Raw genomic sequence first — 22,494 nt, 5'->3', positions numbered from 1 at the left:
CCTGCTTGTCAATGAGTCTGGGGAAGATTGGGTTGTTCTATTTTATAAAACTACGAGAAATGCATTATCTGAATAAGTATAGAGCATTTTATTTTTTTCAAATTCTGTTTATTGATTTTCTCTCAAATAACCAACACACAAAACATTCATAACAAGCCCAAACAAGGTCCTCAGCAAAACTACGCGACAGAAAATAAATGGTAATAATAATCAAAAGTAAAGAATAAAAGGACTTAACTCAAGGGGAAAAAAAGAAAAAAAAAGATGTAGGTATAAATACATACAGGACTGTCTCAGAAAATTTTAATATTGTGATAAAGTTCTTTATTTTCTCTAATGCAATTTAAAAAAGAAAAAAAAAAGATGTAGGTATAAATACATACAGGACGGTTTCAGAAAACTTGAATATTGTGATAAAGTTCTTTATTTTCTCTAATGCAATTTATAAAAAAAAAAAAAAATTCATACATTCTGGGTTCATTAAAAATCAACTGAAATATTGCAAGCCTTTTATTATTTTAATATTGCTGATTATGGCTTACATTTTAAGATTAAGATTCCCAGAATATTCTAATTTTTTGAGATAGGATATTTGAGTTTTCTTAAGCTGTAAACCATGATCAGCAATATTAAAATAATAAAAGGCTTGCAATATTTCAGTTGATTTGTAATGAATCCAGAATGTATGACGTTTTTGTAATTGCATTACAGAAAATCACAATATTCTAATTTTCTGAGACAGTCCTGTATATACATACAATACATTTGTCAATTGCAATTACAATTAGCCAATTTTCTGTATAAGAACAGCAAAGTCACAAGAAAAGGGGCATTGGAAATAAATTGCAATTAACTGTCATCTAATCTTTGTTCATGAGAATCATTGGGCAGATTGTCCATAAAATGTAAAAAGGGTGACCACAAGTCATTAAATTCTTCAACTTTACCTCTTAGAATGTATGTTAGTTTTTCTAACACTAGGTGTGAAGACATCTCTTTTAACCACTGAGTGGAATTAGGAGTCTGAACATCCTTCCACTTCAAGGCTATTACTCTTTTGACTTGTAACAAAGTATAGAGCATTTTGAGCTACATGTTTTGGTTGAACTGTTATTAGATAAATGTTAATCAAACTAATCTGTCACCATGCAAGGTGATTGGATTGCTGTGAAATATTCCTCTCCGACCATTTCTTAAAGGATGAAGTATGTAGAAAGCCTCCTAGGTTACATAATAAGATGAGCTGGTTAGTTTTCACAAGCCTGAGGGGGCGTCGACCAGGCCCCCAGTCTCGCGCTCAGCAGGCACGCCGATTTTTTCCAGTGGCCAGCCGCGGTACTGCAACAAAAAATCCCATGGGGCCCAGAAAGCTTTTTTCCCATAGACCGCAATAGTAAAAGAGAAGCCTCTAAAACTGTTCACAGGAAACCTCCAGCTGTAATCACCACCAATTACTAATCTTTGTATTCTATATTTTTAAGTCATTGACTTTATATCCGTCAAAAATGTTTTATAACGGCCAGAAAAGTCAAAGAAAAGTCTCTTTCTGGGCGTGACGTCACGGCTGTGCCGTGGACTCGCAAAGCGCGGTCGTGTGTGTCTCGGGAACGAGGATGGCTGAAACTAAGCCGTTCGGCGGAATAATCACTCAGAAACACATTGCATTGCCAATTTGCACCAAACAGAAATGTTTAATAGCAAGAATAATAATGGTTTGTCATTCTTGTACTTAAACATTTCCGTTGTAGCCAACGGTGTATGGTTTGTGAAAATAAGATATCAGGCAGGAATAACACAAGTCTAAGACCCTGTCCACACGTAGCCGGGTATTTTTAAAAACGAATATTTCCCCCCCTCCGTTTATAAAAACATTTGCATCCACACATAACCGAAGATCTGCGTTTTCGACCACATTCATAAGCATTCTAATGATCCTGTAGATCATCTGCGGCTCCGCGGAGGCGCAGGTGTGGGTGTTTCCACTGAGATCCTCCTGCACACACACACCTAACGCACTTCAAATATGTATTCTTCTGTTGCTCTTTCATTTGGAGGCAGCGCCCTGCACGGGACTAAATGAGGGTCAATATTAACAAAATGAGCTTGTGGCGTGAGATCCCCACCTCACAATAAAACTGACCTCCATCAGGTTTGAGCAAACGTGCAGGGAGAGAGATGTGTCGTAGTTGTTGCGACGGTGCCGTGGAGTTTTAGATGTCATGTGTTTAACATCATCTTAACCCTTAATCCTCAGCTTATTTTATGACAGTGCTCCCGGGGAAGCTGCACCTCCGCAGCTCCGCGGGCACTGCGAAGCCGGGCAGTGCCCGCAGGGCAGTGGGCAGTGGGCAGTCCGCGGCTCCGCGGCTCCTACGCCGTAGGGTGCGCGGAGCCGCGGAGCCGCGGAGCCTACGGCGTAGCCTCTGTGTAACGCAGTAAATTAACCACATTTAAACATAATATTTGACATATTTAAACATAATACTTGACAAAACTTGTAATACAAAAAATATTTGTCTTAATGTAAGTAATAAACTTGGGAAGTTTCATGGTGATACCTGCTATTTACATTTTTACCCTATTTTAGCTTATTAACCTGGGGTGTCTCATCTTAAATAAAAATGACTCGTTTTATCTTTAATTAAAAAAAACACACAAATGAACCATGTATAGTCTATAACCATGACTTTGAGAACAGCATCGGTTGATTTGCCCTATAAATCCCTAATTTCATTGTGTACATCTATCATTACCGGTCTGAAGGACTCATGAGCGCGCAGCGCTTGTCCAGAGCGCGCAGCGCTCGTTCACATTGCCCCGGGGCATGATGGGAGGCCCCAGAGCATCATGGGAGGTGACTCAACTGCGCATGCTCTATGGGCCCGTGTACCAGGAAGTAAACCAGGAAGTCAGAAATTTTTTCGGCGGATGCGCTGGGTGAGCAAACTCCATTGAAATGAATGGGCGGCCATTTTCGATCCGGTATCCAGTTATATAATACATCCATGGCGTCGACCTCTTAACTGGGTGGGAAACCGCATGCTGAGCAGGAGGAGGAGCGGGTTTTCTGTCAACCACATGGCGAATGTTGACGCTTTGTGTCACCTGGCTTGTTGGATGTGAGCGGGGCAGCTGGCAAATGTGCCAGCTATTACGGAACAGTGAGGCCTGCGTCTCTCCGCCCACGCCGCAAGCTGCCGGGACGCGCCGGCGCTTTAATGCAGCGGACCCTGTGAACTGTGTTAGAGAAGCTGGGAGGGAGAGAGCCGGCGATTCCTGCCTCATTCAACATAAAGGTGTGACACTATTTTTAAAGAAACACATTTATTTCCCTTGGTAATAATGCAAATACACAGGGAATAGTTTTTCCTAGTTCTGACATTTGTTTCATGGGACATTTTAAAAGCAAAGGAAAAAGAGTGGTAGAAAACTGTTCTGGGGATTCAGGGTAGACTTTATATATTCAAAACTGTCAAATTAATATATTTTTTAAGCATGATGATGCAAATTGTACATTACATGTTATTGTAAACTTTATCTGAAAAGTTAAAATGATTATTGTGGTGCATTTAAAAGTGCATCTCAAATTATGCTGGCATTACCAAACCTTATAACTTATTGCAAGAAGATCACTTAAACTTTTTTCACACACTATGTGTGTGTATATATATATATATATATATATATATATATATATATATATATATATATATATATATATATATATATATATATATATATATATATATATATATATATATATATTTATTGGCCCTCAGTGGCCAATTAAACTGGAAACAACTGATCTGGAATACAATTGCGAAAAGTAGGTGCATTTCTGTTTGTGGCGTGAGGTTATGGACTGCATTACCGGAAGAATTAAAATATAGATAAAATGTGTTGAATTTTAGACATGATGATGGATAAGAACAGACTTGTTCCCGGGTAATGGAATGATGTCATAAAGAAAGGAAACAAAATGATGGGTACATTGAGTATTATTTTGATAAACACTTAAGTAATCCTCTTTTTTTTTAACATATGTGTGTACAGAATGTATGTAAGTGTAAGCATGTGTAGTGTACATATGTATGTATGTGGATATGTAATGTGCTTGTATATATGTTTGTATGTACAGGTATGGATACATGTGTAGGTACGTCATAAGCATGTATGGTATGCATGTATATGTGCATATGCTTTTTGTTGTTGTTAGCTATTATTCATTTGTGTTTATTTCATACAAGGAAAATGTCTCAAACATGTCAGACAAAAGACATTTTGAAATGTAAGAAGGGGGGGCATTCATTCATTCACAAGCTGAGGCTTCAGCCCTGACCCTTTGGTCGTGACCTAAGTGTTCATGCTTGGTGGTGACAAATACATTTTTTTCATTCATTCATTTATGTATATTGTAAAATTAGAAGTATGTATGTATGTATGTATGTATGTATGTATGTACATACATATGTATACAGTACAGTTTAGACACACCTCATTCAAACAAATGGGGAAGTGTGTCTAAACGTTGGGTCTGTACTGTATATATATATATATATATGTATGTATGTATGTATGTATGTATGTATGTATGTATGTATGTATGTATGTATGTATGTATGTATGTATGTATGTATGTATGTATGTATGTATGTATGTATAAATCAATATATAAAATCGAATCAATATCTGCTTTCAGATTTATGCTTTACTCTTTCAGCGTCTCTTATTTTGAAAGGTGGCACCGGAAGTGTGCTCCTTTAAATTCCTCTGCCACCACATTCTTCTGTCAGTCCGGAGACGGGATAGTGCAACTTTTTACCCCAAAAATGAGCGACAAAGGACTGTCAGACGATGCGGCGGCAGCAGCGTGTAAAGACGGGGACGCTATAACGCAGGTAAGTTGACAGTCGGCTCACTTTAAGCTTTAGTAAACTTATATCGGGCTCTGACAGCCCAAAGGCCAGCGACTCACACACACATTCATCTGCTATCAGACATATTTCTCCACAGAAGTGGGTTTATTCAGGCAGGATCAGCAACATATATGACATTTACAGTTGCAGCTGCATCTGTAAATCGAAACCGCCATGTTTCAGCTGAGGTAGAGTTGGCTCGCTGCAAATATCACCCGAATCTTTGGAGTCGGTCCACGTCCTCATCAGCGCATGCGCGGAACCTGCCCGTGCGGAACCACGAGCCGCCCTGGCCACGCCCACAAGGGGGCGTGGCTACACCTGAGCAGGTTCACCTGCTGTCACTGCAGGAGGGAGGATGGGGGGTCAGTGGGGTTGTTTGGTAGGGGGTAGGGGTGTAACGATACACTAATGTCACGATACGATACACGATATTGAGGTCACGAAAACGATACGATATTATAGCAGTATTTTTTTAACAACCTTGAATGAGGAACAAATGACTGGAAAAAATTGTCTTTTATTTGAAAGACACAAAATACAAAACAATACTGTACGTTTGCCCTATTGTTACAGTTTGTAATGCTTTATAACTGTTTAGGTTTCAAAGAGAAAGCCAGGCCAACCATTTTCCACAAACTGAACTAAAAGTAAATGTCAGGTTTGCATTATGAATCTTCAGTTTCATACAAGTACAAATATTTTGCCACAAACTGAATAGTTTCTCTCATGTATGACTTGACTTTTTTCTTAAATTAAATACAAGTAAATAAATAAACTATGAAACAAACTCCAAATGCAACATGACTGTTATTTATCTTCTCCCAGAGTTCAGAGCTTCACCTGCTCCAGCCTGAGGCCGTAAGGTGAACCCGTTATCGTTTCATCCCTCACACCTTTGGGGACGACACAATCTTTACATCATAAAAAAGATTGATTCATGCTCACCTTATAAGTAAAAGCTCGGAGCTCAAATCCCTGCAAGAGTCCCGTGATCGGGACCGTAAAATGGTACTTGTTTCTTCTGAGCGGAGTTAGATTTTGGTCCGCGGGTCGAGGTCGTCACGTGATCCCGCTGCACCAATAGGATGTTACTAGTAAACACTATATATTCATATTAATAACCCAATATCAGCTACAGTTTGTCACCTCCACGACACGTATCGTGACGTTTTTGTATCGCGAAATTTCATGGCCCGATATAGTGTTACACCCCTAGTAGAGGGGCAATATGGAGGGACTGGACTGGACTGGCAATATGTTTACTTCTTAATGTTTGGTTGAAACAATAAAACAAAAGGTGGCAGTTTATATAAAGATGCCAATTGTAGCATAAAGTAATGTATTATGATATTTTCTGCAGGGATAATACCTCTATAGGGGGTATGCATTGATGTCACATTCCCACTGGACCAGCCCCCTTACTCACACTGAGTGGCAACTAGTGTGTTAGACGGGATAACAGCTGATTATGGGCTTAAATTAAAGGCAGTTGGACTTGACAGTGACCCGTACAGTTACCAAGAACCAGTGGTCCATGGACATTAATATTTGGTACAGTTACCAAGAACCAGTGGTCCATGGACATTAATATTTGGTAAAGTTACCAAGAACCAGTGGTCCATGGACATTAATATTTAGCCACGAATCCAGTTTCCTGATATCTATATGTACTTAATTTCTACGCCGGGGAAATACACGAAGCAAAGCTTGAAGGCTTACAAAAGTCTTGACGCTTGGTCCGACTTCAAGGCAGGATTTGTTGGTGAAATTAAAGTGATGAGGACACTGAACTTTATGATTTGACCGTTTAACGTTAGCTACCCAAAAATCCAACATTACCTGATACAAAATGGGAACCGCAAATCCACGTTTCGGTGACTGGAATCCAGTTGTTTCTGTGAATTGCAGCGATCCATCTGTCTCTCTTAAGCTTATTTTACGTCAGTCTGTAAACGATAACTCTGATTTCTTGCTAAATCTATGAGTACAGTCGATCGCACAACAGCTCTTTCCCATTTTAGATGTTTTCCAGTTGCTCAAACTGAAAGTTTACGCTGACACTCAGTCTTTCTGACACTCAGTCTTTCTGTCACTCAGTCTTTCTGACACTCAGTCTTTCTCACACTCAGTCTTTCTCACACTCAGTGGGCGAAACCCACTGCGAAGTTTCATCTGTGACGTCATGCCCATTCCCTCTATAGGCTCATACCCACCCTAAAATCCTGCAGTATATCAGCCTACTCGTGTACTATCCTTAAAAATATAAAATATTCCCATAGTTATCTCCACTATTGGCTTTTTATAAGGTTCTGTTTTGTTAAGAGAAAAGTCTGAGAACAGCCAGAATAACAGCAAGTAGCTTTCTACAGTCAGCTGCAAAAATCACCGACCTGGAGCAGAGTCCAACGGTTCACTGGTTGCTAAGGAAACTAACTCATACTCTTTTTCCACCAAACTGGTTCCAGAGCTGGTTCTGAGCCAGTGCTGGTTCTGGTTCACAACCAGCTGAGAACCGGTTTGCTTTTCCATATCTCGGGTGCTGAGGGGAGCCACTTCATTACATCGCTGTAAACCTCAGTTACGTTGTGCACCCAGGAGGATAAAATAAATCTTAGATGCAGTGATAGTTGTGCACGGCCACCACCAAGTCTCCTTGTCCAATTTCCTACCAAAACCTGACGACCCAGAAACTGTCCCGACCCCCCCCTGACGGCCCCTCAAAACTCTGACTTTTCAGTCCCCACCACTGTGTCCTCTTCCTCATCTCCTTTGTCTTCTTCAGCACGTCCGTTAAAATCTGCACTAATTTGAGGAAGTTCTCCATCACTTCAACCACCTCAACCCAGAGTTTCTCCTCCAATTTACATCCCATTGGTTTACATTTTACGTCATTCTCTCTTTTTATCAGGTCAAATTTGTTTATTGGACCAAAAAAAATACATAATTTTCTTCCTTTATCGACCAATAATTTATCTGCCAGATGGATATCGTGCTTCCCTATCTTTAGTCAAGTTATACTGTACAGTAATATGTTCATTTATAAGTGTACACAATGTTAAATGCAATTAATGAATGACAAGGAATTTCAGGAAGGCTTGACGACTTTACTTTAGTCGGACAAGTCAATAAAACATTTATTTACATCCACACCTGAAAACAAATATGGAGAATGTAGATGTGCAGAGGTGTTTGTTGCTGGTTATGGAGACGCGTGACCCCGTTGTAGCCCCAACTTAAAAGGTCAGCTTCCATGTGCTGCAACTGGAGACAAATATAAGGACCTGTCTTCTAGGGCTGGGGATCGATTCAAATGTCAAGATCAATTCAATTCCGATTCTTAAGATTCAGAATCAAGATCTCAACATTATCAAGATTTGATTCGATACGATTCGATTACGATATTGATTTGGGTTAGTGTTATTAAAACTGTTTTTTGAGCTGTTGCATGAATTATATGACTGTAGTTCTGCAACATATTAATACTAGTATTATATTGAGATTTAACAGTAAGTATTGCAGCTAATGGTGCTGTAAGGACCAATCAGCTCCCAGAATGCTAATAGAACTGCTTTCAGAAACATCGAATTATCAAACAGATCCAGGGTAGCAAACAGAGACGCATGAAATCGATTTAAATTTTTCCAATTTTGTGTCTATTTTGGTTTTTAATTTTTGAGAATTTGGTTTTTTAGCATTTTAGGCAAATGTGACCCCAAGACAGTATATAAAGTAATGAAATATAGACCATTTATGCAATTATAACCTAACACTTTAATGTTTTCATACCTTTAAACATATTTAACGGCAAAAAAGTGGCACCAGTTATTCTCGTGTCCAATAAAACATTCCTATTTTGGGCATAAACAAAAAAATACCGATCTTTAGACATACGATGAGAATCGATTTAGAATCGGAAAATTGTTTTTTTTTTTTTTTTCAACACAGGCCTACTGTCTTCATCTTCAGTTAAATAAGAACATGCCTCAGATGTGCTTCATCTTTATGATATGAAACGGTTTCCTTTTATAAAATAGCTCAACCTCAGTTTGAAGTTTAGATTCTCAAATGTAGGTTGTTTTGTTGTTAAAGTGGAACGGATTCTTGCACAAGGACCCTGAACGGCTAGACACGGATCTGCCGGTCAGAACCAGGTTAATGATTGATGGATGAGCCACAGTGGTGGAAAAATTAAAACATGTTAAATTATTACTATTATTTATTATCTAGTTGATGGGCTTCGGCGCCGGTTTCAACCAGAACCAGCCGTTCAGTACAAGGGGTCAAACCGCATTAACACGTTCGTGTTGAGGAGAGGCCCGAGAGGGAACCTGGGTTTTAGCCTGGAACTCAACGCATTTTACCTGATTCCTTTTTAAAAATCCTCTTCCCATATTTCCTGCCTGCTGATTGGATGTTTGCTGTAGCTGCTTATCGGCCTACAGCCTAAATATTTACGAGAAAAGACTTTTATATTGTAGTAAAATGCCCGTTATAAGGTTTGCTGCAGCACTTTTCCTCTCGGTTGTTGTCAGAAAACCTGTGGAGGACGCTGCATGTATATACAGCTAAGGGGATTTATACATATAAATATATATATTTAAATTTATCCACAGTGAAAGTTTGGCTGTGGAGGAGGAAGGCTGCAGGAAAGGGGGAAAAGTCTCCACACAGAGATAACACCTATCTGTGAAGCACACACAGCTCTGCTAGCCTCAGTTCGCTAAACCTTCAAACTGGTTCTTTCTTGTCGTCATCTCTTCTTACTTTAGTTTTACATTTCTCTTTTCAGAAAAAACATCATATTTCTGAATTATCTATGTCCAAGTCTCCATGGTACCCTTTACTTCTCCTCCAAGCTTTTTGTATTAAACATGACTTTATGCTTCTCTGGCTTTGTGGATGTTTGCCAAAGGTGATGGTTCCAGTTCTGTCCAGACTTGTCGAGACACGTAGACGTTCTTTCTTCTCCTTCGTTCCTTCTCTCATCTCAGTATTTATACCCTCAGTTGAATGGAGGGGAAGTTAGAGGAAAATACTTTTCTGCTACTTGGGTCAAGTTACAGATTCTCGTATCCTTTGATTCAGGCGTTTCCCACGTCTGAGATGCAGCTCTAAAACACAAGAATGTAATACGTTACCCAGTCATTATATTATAGATAAAACATTATAATCTGTTGTTTTTCCTTTGCTATGAAATTTTATAAAATAAAAGTCCCTCCTCCACACCCGTCCCTGGTCCAGTCCCTCCTCCACACCCGTCCCTGGTCCAGTCCCTCCATCCCTGGTCCAGTCCCTCCTCCACACCAGTCCCTAGTCCAGTCCCTCCTCCACACCCATCCCTGGTCCGGTCCCTCCTCCACACCCGTCCGTGGTCCAGTCCCTCCTCCACACCCGTCCCTGGTCCAGTCCCTCCTCCACACCCGTCCCTGGTCCGGTCCCTCCGTCCCTGGTCCAGTCCCTCCATCCCTGGTCCAGTCCCTCCTCCACACCAGTCCCTAGTCCAGTCCCTCCTCCACACCCGTCCCTGGTCCAGTCCCTCCTCCACACCAGTCCCTAGTCCAGTCCCTCCTCCACACCCGTCCCTGGTCCAGTCCCTCCATCCCTGGTCCAGTCCCTCCTCCACACCAGTCCCTAGTCCAGTCCCTCCTCCACACTCGTCCCAGGTCCAGTCCCTCCTCCACACCCGTCCCTGGTCCAGTCCCTCCGTCCCTGGTCCAGTCCCTCCATCCCTGGTCCAGTCCCTCCTCCACACCCGTCCGTGGTCCAGTCCCTCCTCCACACCCGTCCCTGGTCCAGTCCCTCCGTCCCTGGTCCAGTCCCTCCATCCCTGGTCCAGTCCCTCCTCCACACCCGTCCCTGGTCCAGTCCCTCCTCCACACCCGTCCCTGGTCCCTGGTCCAGTCCCTCCTCCACACCCGTCCCTGGTCCAGTCCCTCCATCCCTGGTCCAGTCCCTCCTCCACACCTATCCCTGGTCCAGTCCCTCCTCCACACCCGTCCCTGGTCCAGTCCCTCCTCCACACCCATCCGTGGGTGAAACACAGACCCGGCTCTGGGGAAGTCGTTTTGTATTAGTGATGCACTGAAATGAAAATTTGTGGCCGAAACCGAAAATAATAATAAACACTTGGCCGAATACCGAACAATGGTTCTTCGCAGTTTTTCATTTATTTTGCCAATTTTTTCACCATTGCATAAATCAAATAAATGTGCAGTGAAATACCCGCCAGTCACAATTTGTCTTACTGTACTTGTAATTGTATTTTTTCTCATAATCCTTTTTAATTTTCTCCCGTTCAAATCCAATTAATCGGGTCGCGGTGGGGCTGATCTCCGCAATTTGAAGCCTTGTATAATAATTTAAAAAATCTGGGTTATTTTGTTGGAGGATCTTGTCATATCAGACAGTGAGGGTTCTCCACCGCATCTGTAGTACGGGCCCTTTTCTCTGCTGTGCGTCCCGCAACCGTCTCCATCACCAAGCGGTTTTGCCAAATCCAACTCAGCCTGGATCATTTCTCGTGTCCTCTGCTTTTTCCCCACATCCAAGTAATGATCTGACATGCAGACATGTTTTCTGCAATTAACACCGCTCTCTCACTCCGCGCTGTTTGCTGTTTGATTGCGCCATCTAAACATGCCGTTATTAATTGTTAGTTTTTTTCCACACTTATTCCACCGAACACTGAAAGTGTTTTTTTTGCTATTTTCGGCCGAACAATTTCGGTTACCAAACATTCGGTGCATCACTAGTCTCTATGTTTAGATCTGATGATGTTCCTCTCCGTCTCAGGACTTCATGATGCAGCAGACGATGTTGAGGGTGAAAGATCCAGTGAAGTCCCTGGATTTCTACACCAGAATCCTCGGCATGACGTGAGTGTCGGTCGGGGTTCGGCTCGGGCCGCGTGGCACATTCCTCCGCCTTAACCGGGCTCTGTGAACCGTTTTCCCTCCGCCGTGCGATTATCTTACAGGCTCCTGCAGAAGTTCGACTTCCCCTCCATGCGTTTCTCCCTCTTCTTCTTGGGCTACGAGGACAAGAAGGAGATCCCTGCAGATGTGAAGGAAAAGACGGCCTGGACCTTCTCCCGGCGGGCCACCATCGAGCTGACGCAGTAAGAGCCGATGCTGCCTGGACACCAGCAGGGTTTCTAACATCCTCCACTGCTGATGCACCTCTTGTCTTTTCAGCAACTGGGGTTCAGAGTCCGACGAGAGCCAGTCGTATCACAACGGGAACTCTGATCCACGAGGCTTCGGTAAGTTTGCTCTGCATGCTGAACCCAGAGGTGTTCTTTTAAAAGGAGTGATGCACTCTGCAGCCGCTGCTCCACAGCGCCTCCTGCAGCCCGGCTCGGATCTCACCCCCCACCACTGACACGTTCATGGGAAATAATTCATGAGCTGAACTTCAATTTGACGGCAGCAACACGTCTCAGCATCAGAATGGGGTGATGCTCACCATCGTGTAGCGCAGGGGTGGCCAACCCACGGCTTGCGAGCCGCATGCGGCTCTTTGCCCGGTGTCATGCGGCTATTGCGACTTTGTTTGATAGGTGCAGTGAAAGACAGACACGTAGGAACGTGGGGGCAAAATATGCCGCAACTGGAATCGAACCTGCGTCGCTGTACAGGGGAAGGTGTACATAAACCTGATTTAAGTCGCCTGTTCAATCCGTTGAACTACAGTATACGGGCGCGATAGCGCTCGTGTTTGACGGAAATAACTTGGAGGGAAAAAAATCCACTCTCAAAATGGCAGGGAAAAAATGCCAAATGAAAATATGAAGATAAACACAGGACATTTTTAACAGAGTGGGAGAGTTTAATATATATAATATAAATTCAATATTAATATTTAAGCAACACATCCCGACAGGCCGTGGTATACGCTCATTATATCACAGCTGAGGGGCGTTCTTCGGCCCGATGCGATGTTTCGATCTTATAAAACGGTTACCAATAATGTAAATATGAAAGAGGAATACACAATTTATTTCATGTAGTTTTTAATTAATCAGAAATACATATTATCCAGTAAAAATAGCCCCACTGTGGAAAAAAATAGTCCCATCTCTCCAGATGTAGCTCCACATGTCGTCTTTTGCGCGTCTTTTTTTTCGGAGACAGGAACTCCTCAATCCACTCATCCATCGTTAGCTCCTCCCCGGAGATCAGAGTTTACCGTCAACATGCCTAATTAATTGTTAACAAAAATAAACTTTGGCTACTTTTTGCTCCCTGCTGTAACCGTCAAAAAATATGTAACAGTTGGTTGTTGTCATGGATACATTGTTGCTTCCCTGACGCGGAATGATATGCTGTGATAAGGTTTTAGAATAGAAGCCGTGGTATAAGCTCATTATACCACAGTTAACAACCAATCAGATTGCAGGATTTCACCTTTCTGTTTTCTAATGGTATTTTTATGTCTCAGAGAGAGCAGGGAGTGAGGGATCATGGGTAGTTGATGTGGCTCTTTTCAGTAACACAGGAACCAATTGTGGCTCTTAGCCTCTGCCTGGTTGGCCACTCCTGGTTTAGCGTCTCCTCTTCCTTCATCAGGTGTCTAAACATCTGGAAGTGAGGAGGTCAGCTGCTTAACTTTTTTTGTGTTCGTGGTTCTGGTGCTTTTCCAGATGTTTTCTGTAAGGGAGGGTCTGGACTGCTGGTTCAGCATCTGGACTATTTCCTGGGCAGCCGTAAGCTGCGTTTGTGGAGTGCACGGCTAGCTCTGCTAACAGACATTGATATGTGTAAGTGCTCCCAAGTCCCTGCCGGGACTTAAGTTGAGCCTGAAGGTCACGACCTCCTGCACAGAGATTTGATCCAGTTGTCACGGACCGACGAACCTCAGAAATGCACTTTTCGTTGCCTCAGTTGCACCTTTTTTGAGACGTGTTGTTGTCAGTTAAATTCAAAATGAGCTACCGTATTTTCGCGACCATAAGGCGTACATTTTTTTTTTTTTTTTTTTTTTTTAAATGTGCCGGGCGCCTTAAGAAACGGTGCGCCGTGTCTATTAGCTGAATTACGGTAATGGAAGGCCGGCCACCATGAGAACGGTAAAGGGAGAAGGGGGCGGGTGAAGCCCCCGTGAGTTGCGACGTGAATGAGACTCCACTGAGCTGTTTAATGCGGAAACAGATGATGAAGACTTTTAAGGATTTGCTTGATGTGTAAAGTGAAATAAAATACAATCAAACTAAGTTTTGCTGCCGCTGTATTTTTAAATAAGCACACTTGTGTGAGTGTTCTGCAGCAGTGTGTTTTGCATGTCGGTGATGCGCGCTGCTCAAGCCCTACTTCCTGGTTCCCAAAGCGGTCCGATCGACCTGGTTCCTGGCCGCTTTACGAGCAGAGATTTCTGGGGTCTGTCTCAGGTCTGATCAGCTTCACTCTCCGAAATTTTCAGCAATATCTGTCGGTTACAAACCCGGTACCGGCTCCCCGACATGCGCGTGTGTTCGCGGGACCAGCGCGGGGAGCCGGGACGCGGGACCGGGACGCGGGACCGGGACGCGGGACGCGGGACCGGGACGCGGGACCCGGGACCGGGACGCGGGACCAGCGCTGGGAGCCGGGACGCGGGACGCGGGACCGGGACGCGGGACCCGGGACCGCGACGCGGGACCAGCGCGGGGAGCCGGGACGCGGGACCGGGACGCGGGACCGGGACGCGGGACCAGCGCGGGGGGAGCGGACCGGGACCCGGGACCCGGTCCAGCGCGGTCGGGATCCGCAGCACAACGGGGTATGAAAAGTTTATTTACTCTCGTGCTTGCCTGCCACGCTGATGGACAGAAACTGCCGGCTATGGTGATTTTTAAAAGAAAAACGTTGCCTAAACAGACTTTTCCAGCCAGAGTGAAATGAAAAGGGCTGGATGGATGAGGAGATGATTGGGTGGCTGAGACAGGTTTATGTGCAGCAACCCGGTGTTTTTTTTTAAATTCTTTAATGCAGAAACAGAATATGAACCTTTGAAGGGTTTGATTGATGTGAAAAGTGAAATAAAATATCAAACTAAGTTTTCCTCCTGCTCTATTTAAATAAGCACTCTTGTGTGTGTGTGTGTGTTCTCCAGCGCGTGTGTGTTTTGCAGCGCGCGCGTGTGCAGCTCCGTCTCCGTAGACGGCGCCTTTTGGGTCGGTGCGCCGTATGTGTGTTTTAAAACCAAAAATGACACACAAAACTGAGGGTGCGCCTTTCCACACAGTGCGCCATATGGTCGTGAAAATACGGTAATCTTTGCCACAAGATGTTTGTTTCAACATCTAACGTGTGGTTTGGGCTCCGAGGGGTTCATGAGATTTGTGGTGTATGTGTGTTAATGTCAGACATATGTGATGATGTCACAGCAGCAGAGGCTGTTTAGTGTAATGATTTGTGCTTTAAGTGTGTAGTTATATCTTTCCCAGTATTCTCTCCTTCTCTCTCTCTCTCTCTCTGCCAGCTCATCTGTTTCTCTCTTGTCTTTCTGCCTGAAATGCGACAGGACACATTGGGATCGCTGTTCCTGACGTTTACGCAGCCTGCAAAATGTTTGAAGAGCAAGGAGTCACGTTTGTGAAGAAGGCCGATGATGGTAAGACGGGAGGATTTTGTGTGTTAAACCTTTCCTGGCCTCCGAGGCTCCGTCTGGGCAGTAAAGTTACTTTCGTCGACGAAAATTATGACTAAATATCGTCGTCAACGAACCTTTATCACCTGAGGAAAACGAGACGAGACGCAACGAAAATGCTGGTCATGTGACGATAATTAAATATATAATGCAATATCGTAGAGGAATAAAAACGAGACTAAAATGTAGATTACAAAATAAAAACTCTGCTAAAATGTGTCTTCACTTTCGTTGACCAAAACGAGACAAGATGTTCTAACAAAGACTCTTAATCTCCATGTTTTAAGTAGTTTCCTCTGAGACCATCTTTGGATCCACTTTCCTACATAGACGTGGAAAAGAAAACCCAATGTGTTGTCGAAAAAGAAAAAGATGGGGAGAAATGTGGAAAAATAAATATGTTTTAAACTCAAATTAGAGTCTTCTGTATCTGGAATGAATGTATTCTTGAGTCTATAAGGTAACAATAATATAATTAAAGCTGCAAGCAGCGATGAACGGGCCCTCGCACTCACGGCCACCGCCCCCCATAAGCATATCAGAAATGACACCACCCACGACTTCCTATGTCAAACCATTCAAAAGTTATAGCAGAAAAAAGGAACAACCAATCAGCAGAAGGGGCGGGGCTAATTAAGGCCAACGAAGCTTAAGACTCATTACAGAGTCCCATGACACCACCCACGACTCTCTATGTTAAACCATTCCAAAGTTATAGCAGAAAATCGGGACAACCAATCAGAAGAAGGGGCGGGGCTAATTCTGGCCAACCAAGGTCAAGGACTCCATAAAGAATCTGATGAAACCACCCACGACTCTCTATGTCAAACCATTCGAATGTTATAGCAGGAAATCGGGACAACCAATCAGAAGAAGGGGCGGGGCTAATTAAGGCCAACGAAGCTTAAGGACTCATTACAGAGTCCCATGACACCACCCACGACTTCCTATGTCAAACCATTCAAAAGTTATGGCAGATAAAAGTATTCTAGGGGGCGCTGTTGAGCCGTTAGGCCACGCCCATTAATGCAAACCATGAAATATCACATGTATCGCCAAGTCTGGCTTGCATGCAAAATTTGGTGACTTTGGATTTGGTGGAGAACTATCAAATATGGACCAATCACATGAAGGGGGGTCACGCCTTTTGGCGTCTAGCGTCGCCACGGTAACACTTTTGAAAGAGAAAAGTAATGCGTGGTGTCGCAGGATGTAGACGCACATTTTGATGTATAACACACCTGGGTGCACGTTACGGTTCGGGCTGAATTAACTGCCGAAGGAATGGCATAAATTTCGCCAAAATGACACAATTTATTCAAAATGGCCGACTTCCTGTTCGGTTTCGGCCATGGCGCCAAGAGACTTTTCTTTTAGTTGTGACATGATACAGGTGTGTAGCGATTTTCGTGCATGTACGTCAAACCGTATTGTGGGGCTTGAGGCACAAAGTTTTCCGGGGGGCGCTGTTGAGCCATTTTGCCACGCCCATTAATGCAAACCATGAAAGATCAAATTTATCGCCAGGCCTGGCTTGCATGCCAAATTTGGTGCCTTTTGGGGAACTATCAAATATGGACCAATCAGATGAAGGGGGGGTCCGCTTGTTGGCGTCTAGCGTCGCCACGGTAACACTTTTGAAAGAGAAAAGTAATGCGTGGTGTCGCAGGATGTAGACGCACATTTTGATGTATAACACACCTGGGTGCACGTTACGGTTCGGGCTGAATTAACTGCCGAAGGAATGGCATAAATTTCGCCAAAATGACACAATTTATTCAAAATGGCCGACTTCCTGTTCGGTTTCGGCCATGGCGCCAAGAGACTTTTCTTTTAGTTGTGACATGATACAGGTGTGTAGCGATTTTCGTGCATGTACGTCAAACCGTATTGTGGGGCTTGAGGCACAAAGTTTTCCGGGGGGCGCTGTTGAGCCATTTTGCCACGCCCATTAATGCAAACCATGAAAGATCAAATTTATCGCCAGGCCTGGCTTGCATGCCAAATTTGGTGCCTTTTGGGGAACTATCAAATATGGACCAATCAGATGAAGGGGGGGTCCGCTTGTTGGCGTCTAGCGTCGCCACGGTAACACTTTTGAAAGAGAAAAGTAATGCGTGTAGTCGCAGGATGGAGACGCACATTTTGATGTATAACACATCTTGGTTCACGATACGGTTCGGGCTGAATTAACTCTCGAAGGAATGGCATATATTGCTCCAAAATTACGCAATTAATTCAGAATGTTCAAAATGGCCGACTTCCTGTTCGGTTTCGGCCATGGCGCCAAGAGACTTTTCTTTTAGTTGCGACAAGATACAGGTGTGTACCAATTTTCGTTCATGTACGTCAAACCGTATTATGGGGCTTGAGGTGCAAAGTTTTTTCTGTCTGAACCAACCAGATGAAGGGTGGGCGCGCTTTTTGGCGTCTAGCGTCGCCACGGTAACGCTTTTGAAAGAGAAAAGTAATGCGTGTAGTCGCAGGATGGAGACGCACATTTTGATGTATAACACACTTGGGTGCACGTTACGGTTCGGGCTGAATTAACTTTCGAAGGAATGGCATAAATTTCGCCAAAATGACACAACTAATTCAAAATGGCCGACTTCCTGTTCGGTTTCGGGCATGACGCCAAGAGACTTTTCCTTCAGTTGCGCCATGATACAGGTGTGTACCGATTTTCGTGCGTGTACGACATACCGCATTCTGGGGCTTGAGGCACAAAGTTTTCCGGGGGGCGCTGTTGAGCCATTTTGCCGCGCCCATTAATGCAAACCATTAAATATCACATTTTTCGCCAGGCCTGACTTGCATGCAAAATTTGGTGACTTTTTGGGGACGTTTAGGGGGGCAAAAAGGCCCTCCTTTCGTCAGAAGAAAAAGAAAGAAAAAATCCTACAGATACAATAGGGCCTTCGCACTGAAGATGCTCGGGCCCTAATAATAATATAACCTTGTTTGAATGGTAAAATGGGTTTGGCGAAATACAATCTTTGACTAAAACCAGACTAAAATGGTCCTGGACAATTCTGACTAAAATAAAACTAAAATGCTCAGACTTTTAGTCGACTGAAACTTGACACGGCTAAAAGGAGAATGAACGTGACTAAAACTAATAAAAACTAAAATGACAGCTGGACCTAAAGACTAGATTAAAACTGTCAGCCAGAAACAACACTACTGTGCAGGGACACGCCCAACCTACAATAAGAGCCGCTCAACCGCAGCACGGTGTAATCTGCAGATTCAGGTCCCACCGGTTCCTCCAGGGAACAGGTCGCTCTGGGAGAGTCGGGCTTATCGGAATTCCTCACAGATTCATGTGTCGGAATAGCATTTATGACGTGAAACTTCAAAGGTAACTTCAGACCTCAGCGGGAGGAAATTAAGTTATGTGTTTGCTGTTCATTAGCTGCTCGTTTGGTGAGTGTTGGTCACAAAGTGGGCATTTCCAAGACCAAGACTAGTTCAGAGACTGAGACCAAAAAGAAACCTAGTAATGTCCTGATCCTGCGTGATTGTATTCCATCATCCTGGTTCAGCTAGTTTCCATATGAGCTTGTTTTCAACTGCAGCTCAATAACACAGAGAAGTGGATGATGATGTTGAACTCACTATAAATGTTTTCACCATCATCTGAGATCAGATCTGTGTGGCGACTGCACTACCACTATTTCTACACTATTGGAGGATTGACTCCAGTGCTTTTAAGGATTGACACGACTACTAACTAGTCCCTTCCTTCCTTCCTTCCTTATTTTCTCCCTTCCTTCCTTCTTTCCTCCCTTCTTCTCTTCCTCCTTCCTTGACCCGAAGACAGCACAAGGGTTAAGGATTGACACGACTACTAACTAGTCCCAAAGTCCTCTAGCAGAATAACCAGCTCCAACACCCCCCTCCACCTCAGAAAAGGAATGAAGAGTAAATGTTACTGGTTTAAATTGGACTGAATTTGGAGATGAAACCTGAATTTTAGATATTAAAATTGAAATTACATTATTTACCATTATAGTAATCAGATTACACCGTATATCAGCATCACTGAAATGGACCTGATGCTTAATCAATCACCATGTGCAAATATTATTCATATATTTATTCATACAAGGCCGTTATAAACACAAAACTGTAATTAAATACAGACACATGCAGATGCACCAAAACATTAAATCCAATGCAAAATATAAATAGTTTACAAAACTGTACATTAACAAGAGGAAGAACTGCTGATCACCAGATTCTGTCACCTTGGTGTGAAACGGAATCTCAGTTATCCGAGTCCGAGACATATGAGACAAAGACCAAAGAAAAGTGGTGTTGAGACCAAGACCGGTCTGGAGAACTACAAGTCTAGCTCTCAGAGGCTGTGGAGTCTTGAGATAGATTAGACCCCGTTATGATTAGATTTTTCTTTACTTCATTCATTAAAAGAAAAACAAAACAGTTCAATATAATTACAACAAATCTCTTTCCTTGAATGAAAGGGAACAGAAAGAAGACTAAGCTTATTTTATCTGTCCCTTTTTCCTAAGAAATCAAATTTAAATTAATGTAATAATAATCATAAAAAAAAGACAGATTACACAATTTAAAGGAGCTGTATGTAAGAGCAATAATAAAACGAATCATAAAATGACCCCGATATGTCAACAGACATTTAAAAATCATGTTCATTTCAAATACTTATGTCACTGACAACAGCACTCAAGCCAGGATATTCCAGTTTAAAAAGAGGAGTTGCAGCCCTCAACTGATGTTTATGTTGTCATTTTTTGTTTTGGCCTGAAGCTCCACCTCCACCTATCTCCCAATCACCAAGTCAGTATTGTTTCTGAAGCTCCACCCTCCACCTATCTCCCAATCACCAAGTCAGTATTGTTTCTGAAGCTCCACCCTCCACCTATCTCCCATTCACCAAGTCAGTATTGTTTCTGAAGCTCCACCCTCCACCTATCTCCCAATCACCAAGTCAGTATTGTTTCTGAAGCTCCACCCTCCACCTATCTCCCAATCACCAAGTCCGTATTGTTTCTGAAGCTCCACCCTCCACCTATCTCCCAATCACCAAGTCAGTATTGTTTCTGAAGCTCCACCCTCCACCTATCTCCCAATCACCAAGTCAGTATTGTTTCTGAAGCTCCACCCTCCACCTATCTCCCAATCACCAAGTCAGTATTGTTTCTGAAGCTCCACCCTCCACCTATCTCCCAATCACCAAGTCAGTATTGTTTCTGAAGCTCCACCCTCCACCTATCTCCCAATCACCAAGTCAGTATTGTTTCGGCATCCGGGTTGCCAGCTCGGCTCTAATTATCGCAGCCATGGCAGCCTACGTTCCTGCTGCATTCTGCAGTCTACCTGGCAACTAGAAATAAAAACACTTTCTAATAAACCTACGGTAAATTAAAAAACCAAAACTACAACAAAGTTATAAAATTACACAAAATAGCCGTCGTCAAACACAGATAGTCGTATTCTTTTTTGATTCAAAGAAAAAAAATATGACAATGATGCTAAAAAGAGAGAGAGGGAAAAAAAAGAAAATCCACCTAACTTCCCTGGAGGACGAGCATGTGTCTAACGAGCGCTGGGCAACGTCACTGCAAGGTTTCTCATCTACAAACCCCCTCACGATCCGCCCTGCGTCACCTCTGTGTTGATTGTTTTCCGTCTTTCTCCCCCTCAGGTAAGATGAAAGGCCTGGCCTTCATCCAGGACCCCGACGGCTACTGGATCGAGATCCTGAGTCCCAACACGATGGTGTCCATCACCTCCTAAAGAAATCCTGCTGCTGCTACGGCCAGGCCTGCCGTGGCTCCACCGGGGGGGGCATCATGAGAGTCAGGGGGGGGCAGGACCGCCGAGGCCTCCAGGGCCCGGGTCCTGCCTGATACTGGACTGATACTGGACAATCAATGAGCAGATAGATTAGAGAGGAGCGACTCTCTCCTGGTCCTCCATCATCAGCTGTACATGTGGTGCCGACACGCTGGATCTGGTAATAATAAATGTGAAAGCAGACGGACTGGTGGTTTCATTCATTCGACTCCTCAGACTCAACAAGCATTGATTAATTTATATTAATAAATATATTTGAGTTCTGAAGTCGATGGGGTTTCAAAGTGAAGAATAAAACCATAAATGGAGATTAGAAAGCAAAAAGCAGTGAACTTGGAGCTAAATATCGTATTTTTAAAACCTTGAATTACTCAACCTTGAAAAGTAGATATAACAATAATAAAACCTTATTTCATAATGAGTTGCTACTGTAACATTAAAATATGTGATATTATATGGAGGTAGATTTGTTTCTTAATTATTCAATCAATTGCTTCAATCAAAAAAATATATTTTCAATAAAAAGAAATTTCACTTCAATCAAACAAAATTTTTTCAATCAAAGAAAAAAAGTGTTTGCAAAAAAATATTTGAGACTCAAAAAAATGCATTTGAACACTGTTTTTCTTTTGATTGGAAATGTTTTATTTGATAGAAGTGAAGGTTTTTTGTTTGAAGCAAATTTTTTGATTGAAGTAATGTTGTTTGGTGTTTGGGCCGTATTATGGGTAGGACATTTGTGTCTATCATTTAATCAAAAAAGTAGTTGCTTAAAAAAAAGATATTTTCAATAAAAAAACAAAAACGTTTTCAATCAAAGAAAAAAGTGTTTGAATGCTAAACAATATTTGAGACCCAAAAAATTGCATTTGGACACTTTTCTTTGGATTTAAAATATTTTTTTTCGATTTGAAGTGATTTATTTTTTTGATTGAATAATTAAGAAACAAATCTACCTCCATAATATTAAAAATGCCAGGTTAAAGTCAAAGTCCAGACCTCAGTCTGACTGAAACAGCCGTGCACGAATAAAACCCAAACCTCGACTCACTAAAGCACCGTTGTGAAGAGAACTGGTCCAAAAGTTAATCTCACTAATGATTTAACT

General features: G+C 42.8%; 1 protein-coding gene across 1 annotated transcript; it reads left to right on the top strand.

The window, feature by feature from the left end:
• Positions 1-3,037: 3,037 nt before the first annotated feature.
• On the top strand, positions 3,038-21,573 carry glo1 (glyoxalase 1). The gene is made up of 7 exons (XM_061746895.1): positions 3,038-3,296; positions 4,721-4,898; positions 11,712-11,794; positions 11,896-12,036; positions 12,113-12,180; positions 15,420-15,509; positions 21,235-21,573. Exons 2-7 carry the CDS (start codon positions 4,830-4,832, stop codon positions 21,324-21,326), a joined length of 543 nt encoding a protein of 180 aa, XP_061602879.1. The 5' UTR covers positions 3,038-3,296; positions 4,721-4,829; the 3' UTR covers positions 21,327-21,573.
• The last annotated feature ends 921 nt before the right edge of the window (positions 21,574-22,494 follow it).

The sequence above is a fragment of the Cololabis saira genome, chromosome 2 (assembly GCF_033807715.1).
Source record: "Cololabis saira isolate AMF1-May2022 chromosome 2, fColSai1.1, whole genome shotgun sequence".
Taxonomy (NCBI): domain Eukaryota; kingdom Metazoa; phylum Chordata; class Actinopteri; order Beloniformes; family Belonidae; genus Cololabis; species Cololabis saira.
Note: the sequence above shows the minus strand (reverse complement) of the source record. Positions and strands in the feature narration are given on the sequence as shown.